General features: G+C 38.6%; 1 protein-coding gene across 1 annotated transcript; it reads left to right on the top strand.

Moving 5' to 3' along the window:
• Nucleotides 1–1,224: 1,224 nt before the first annotated feature.
• LOC306744196 (protein FAM107B) lies at nucleotides 1,225–4,003 on the top strand (the record flags this gene model as incomplete). Its single annotated transcript, XM_079226783.1, has 5 exons — nucleotides 1,225–1,248; nucleotides 1,986–2,013; nucleotides 2,422–2,572; nucleotides 2,674–2,818; nucleotides 3,902–4,003. The coding sequence occupies 5 exons, from the start codon at nucleotides 1,225–1,227 to the stop codon at nucleotides 4,001–4,003; spliced, it is 450 nt and encodes a 149-aa protein (XP_079082909.1).
• Nucleotides 4,004–4,837: the final 834 nt, after the last annotated feature.

The following is a 4,837-nucleotide window of genomic DNA, read 5'->3' as shown; positions in this document are numbered from 1 at the left end:
AGCAGAGTTCAGTTCATCTTGACCCAGTCTAATCGGCGCCATCCGACTGGAACAGGTTGATCTCTGGATTGTTTGGGATTCTTTTCGTTTGTTTTCCTCTCACTCTTGAGTCTCAAGGCCGCAGCCAAACAACACCTTCCAGACAGGCATCAAGGCTTGTCTGGTCGGAAGGAGGACACTCCGAGGAGGAGCAGGGGGAGGGCAAACATTTCAATAATAATTGTTGATGTATAAAACTCGTGTTGAACTATTTTTTTGGGGTCAGACCTCCTAACCATCTGTGGTGACGAGCTCTGCCCATTCAATTGAATTATTCAAAGTTTCTGTTTAATAGATGCTTAAAGACATTGTGTTTCACATTTCATTTGTTTTCTCTAAAGAAGATTGATAAGGTTAATTCATTTACATTACAATTTTATTTATGTTATGTTGAAAATGCAAAATAAAAAGTTCAAAATAAATAAATAAGTGGGCCTATATGAAATAATACGTAATGTAGTAAAAAACAACAACAAAACATGACATTACAATTCAGTTATATTTGTATTGTTTGCACTTTTCTGCTGCCATCATAGTTCATGTTATGGATTCTACATGACGTTTATAATCAATTCAAAATACCTGAAACAGAGGCTCTAGGCTCAGTAAGACAAACTAAATAATAAGTTATTGTACAGCATAAAACCATTTAAGCCCAGACGTATGACATTTAGATTACTTCCATCTCAATGTAAATTATTACAAAGTGTTATCATTATAGCAAACACAACAGTATACATTGCAACTAACTGTTATACTTGTACTTTATGTCTCCAAGCAATAAGAACATAAAGTGAATAATAAGACTGATTCCATACTAACAGTATGTTGGTTTGCCTGAAAGCCTTTGTTGTTGGAGTCAACTTGTAATAGCGTTGTGTTAGGCCGGTTTTAAGCTGCGTTTGTGTCCGCAGCAATTACCTAATCTAGCATCCTATTCCCTGTGGGGGTTGTGAGCTAATCTCGAATAGCGTAATAAGATTTCAGTGTCTACTACCACTATTGACTACTGCTAGGTGGCACCTTGAGTCTGAGGATCCGTCATCAACATCAACATGTTGGACTTGGATGCAGCAAAGAAACAGATAACAGACCGACCATGTGAGGAGGTGTGATTCTTAGAACAATGGACTAAAACAGGAACACTGTTACAGAACAGACACCGTGGACCTCCACCATCCTGTCATGGAGGGGACAACTGCCAGAAAAGTGAGTTGTTTTCTTTCACCTTTACTTTTGGCATTGCTTTTTAGTGAGTGAGAGGTCAACGTCTGGTCTGGTGGCCATCTGTCAGAGAGGGAGTTGACTGACTGAGAGTCAGCTGGTGATAATACAATTCAGAGCGTCTGGGAAAGAGGAGTTATTATTAATAGATTATTGATTTTGCTGGAATCCAGTCGAGCCCTGCAGGCCCGAGCGAGGAGGGACCGGATCTGGACAGCAAAAGGCCCAATCCCAATTACATCAGTTACAGTATGAACCATCTACCATCTGTTACTTGCTCAATGGGATCCTTTACCCTTGATTATCTGGTTTCAGTGGGTGTGGCAGAGGTATCTGTGTGATTGTGTTACAGTACGCTGTCAAACCAAGTGTGTATCTCTTGTTGTTACGTTAAGTGTGTAATAAATACAGATATTTACATTATTTTTCTTCTTTATTAATGGTGGAACTTTGGGCATGTTTTGCCACCTACATCCCTGATAGAGCGGTTACGTCACCTTTGTGCTACAAGTAAACACAGCTCACCTGCTTAGGCAGCACAGCAGGCTGTCCCTTCCTGCTCTCACAGTCTCTAATTATACCCACGGTTCAGTCAGGTTGGGATCAATGTAAAAAGATCTTTGGAGACATCAATGTTAAAAAGTCTGGCTGAGCTAGTGGCTGTGACATAATTTACTTGATCAATTACAGGGTGTCTCTTCTTTATTCTTTTTAACCAATAGATACCAGGATATGGACATCACAAAAAAGGTATATTAACACACACATGTTCTAAACTTTAATAGTTGATGATATTGATGATTAGTGTATTTAATTGATTGAGATTGATTGTCAAAACAATCAAATATTTGATTGCTTTATCTATATGATGAATCAAATAGATGAATCTTTGTATTTTTATGATATATTGGTTACTCAACTAATCCATTTGTCAATTTGATGAATAAAATAAATAAGCTTTGTTTGATAGGATTATTTTTACTTCACTGACAAATTGTTCAAATTGTTATCCAAGTGTTTTTTCTCTCTTTAGATAAATTCCCTGACTGAAATATGTTTCTATTTATCTATTTTAGGATTTTAATAGAATTAGAGTTCAGATCCATAGACTTAAAAGTCAAGTCAACAGCTAGATATGAGTTGTTTTGGGTTTCTCAGAAACCTCTGTTGGCCGCTCGCGGATGTCCCGTCAGCCCACTGTGGACTGCAGCGATGACGAAGGCGTTAAGCCCAGGAAACTGAACGGCTCCTCAGTGGAGACACCGACCTGCCAGAACCTGCACCGTGAGCTGCTGCTCAGCCATAAACGGTACAGGACCAGTCTCTGATCTCAATGTGGTCTACATTTCATAGAAAGATAGAAAGCTGGGTGGACTGTTTGTGTAAGTGTGACTATGACTGACCATGCAGGGGTCTGCTGCTTGAGGAGAAACCGGAGCTGAAACGAGTGTTGGAGCAGCGCCGACTGGAGCTGCACAGAGAGGAGGAGTTGGCACAGCGGCGGCCCTCAGATCTGGAGACGGAGCTTCGCAAGAGGCAGCAGAAGATGCAAGAGGTCAGAAGAAGCACAAACAGCCGAGAGACATTCATCGATTAATTGAATGAATGAATGAATGAATATATACTTTATTAATCCCCAAGGGGAAATTTAGTGTCGCGTAGCAGCCATTTACACACAGAAAATAAGATAAGATAAGATATAAAAACAGGGATGAGAGATATATACAATAATAATACTAATAGAATAAAGATAAAAATAACAACAACAATAAAATAGCTGTATGAAAGAAAGAATACCAGAGTATTAATTTAGGAATTAAATTAAATTAACTTAAACTTAAACAGTAGAAGTGCAAGAGTGCAAGTATGTATATGCATATTAAGGTGTAAATAAAAATAAAATAAAAATAACAACAACAACAAACAATAGGAGAGTGCAAAAATGCAATAAATGTATATAATATGATATGTTACGCGTAGGTAACTATGAACATGTACAGTGTTTACAAGTGTTTAATTCACAGAGGAACTAGCAAGCGGTGACTTGTTGTAAAGCCGTATTGCAGTCGGCAGGAATGTTTTCCTGTAGCGGTTAATTAAGGATTTATTAAATACAAATAAATTCACTTTGGCCCAAACACACATTTTAAGGCTCAGTAGTGAAAGGTAACTAGCACAGGTAGGTACATGTACTCAAGTACTGCTCTTCAGTACAGTTTTGAGGTACTGAATAGCATCTAGTTTAGCCCCATTTTAAGTTTTTAGATGTCTAGAAAACCTTTCAGATGATTTAATTTAAATAACAGTTCTACACCCTAAGAGGTCAAATTATCTGATATTTCAAATCATTTGAAAAAAAAATTAAACCAATGTGTGTAGCAGAACGTTTTTTATTTTTCTCTCTTACCGCTTGGATCATGAAGACTCCAGAGAGGTTTTTGTGACCCCTTTTCAAAGGTTACGACCTCTCTGGAAACCAACAACTAACTGTATATAATAGTACATATCAACTATATCGATAAATCTGACTGTTTACGCCCAAATACTGTTCAAATCGTGGTGATTTACGTTTTGTGACGGTAAACTGCTGTTGGTCTGGACTAACTGGATGGTGACTTGTCTCATGTCTGATTACCAGTATGAGCAGGAGGAGATCAGACAGCGGGAGAACCAGCAGAAGATCCCAGAGTTTGTCCGTGTGAAGGACAACCTGAGGCGGACACAAATGTCTGAGCAGTAAGGCCCCGAGGCTCCCATCGGCCCCCACTGCATCTCACCATTGAGGCCCTATCTTCATGTTCACTGTCTGCTGAATGTGGCGACAAAAACATTAGAGGCAGCAGCCCACTACACATCTCTTAGTGAATGTAACATTACATTTTGAAATATCAGAATTTGTTTAAAAATTATGCATACCAAGAAACACATATTTAGAGAAGTCTTAAAACTTTGAAACAGTTCTGATGAAGGAGTGGAGCACTTGTTTTTTATTCATAACTATGTGAATCAACACAAGAGGATGGATATTTTGTAAGTTTTTTATGGTCATACAATTTTTCAATGTATCATGCTTCCCCCTGGATTAAAGGAGCATGAACATGTTTTGTTTTTTGCTTAGCGGAAGGGCCACATAATGGTTTACTTTATAAGACATCAATGTGATTATTCATATTTATATACATAACTCTTTTGTATTAATAGAACTCCCCCACACATGTGCATGTTTATGTCTCTGTTTCTGTCATGACTTTAGAATGTTTGTGTGTCTGTGCGTTGTGGAAATAAAGGCTTTATGGTTTGCAGAGATGTGTTGTTTTGTTGGACACAATTCAAAGCACTGGGATTTGATTTGCATGCAGCTCTTCTCCCTGTGGACTCCAATGCTTCTTTCACATGGACATGGGACTTTGTTTAATTAGCTGATCTTTTCATTCCATCACGGGACGAGAGGAGAAAGCACAGGCCATCTGGAGGAGGCTTTTAAGGATAGGCAAGGAATACCCAAGGGCCTGGTTAAAGCACCGGAGAAATTTGGGATAGTCAGGGAAGCCCCGACCTGAAGACAAATAAAAAC

The sequence above is a fragment of the Taurulus bubalis genome, assembly GCF_910589615.1.
Source record: "Taurulus bubalis genome assembly, chromosome: 11".
NCBI classification, from domain to species: domain Eukaryota; kingdom Metazoa; phylum Chordata; class Actinopteri; order Perciformes; family Cottidae; genus Taurulus; species Taurulus bubalis.
The sequence above is the reverse complement of the archived record's forward strand: the minus strand, read 5'-3'. Positions and strand labels throughout refer to the sequence as shown.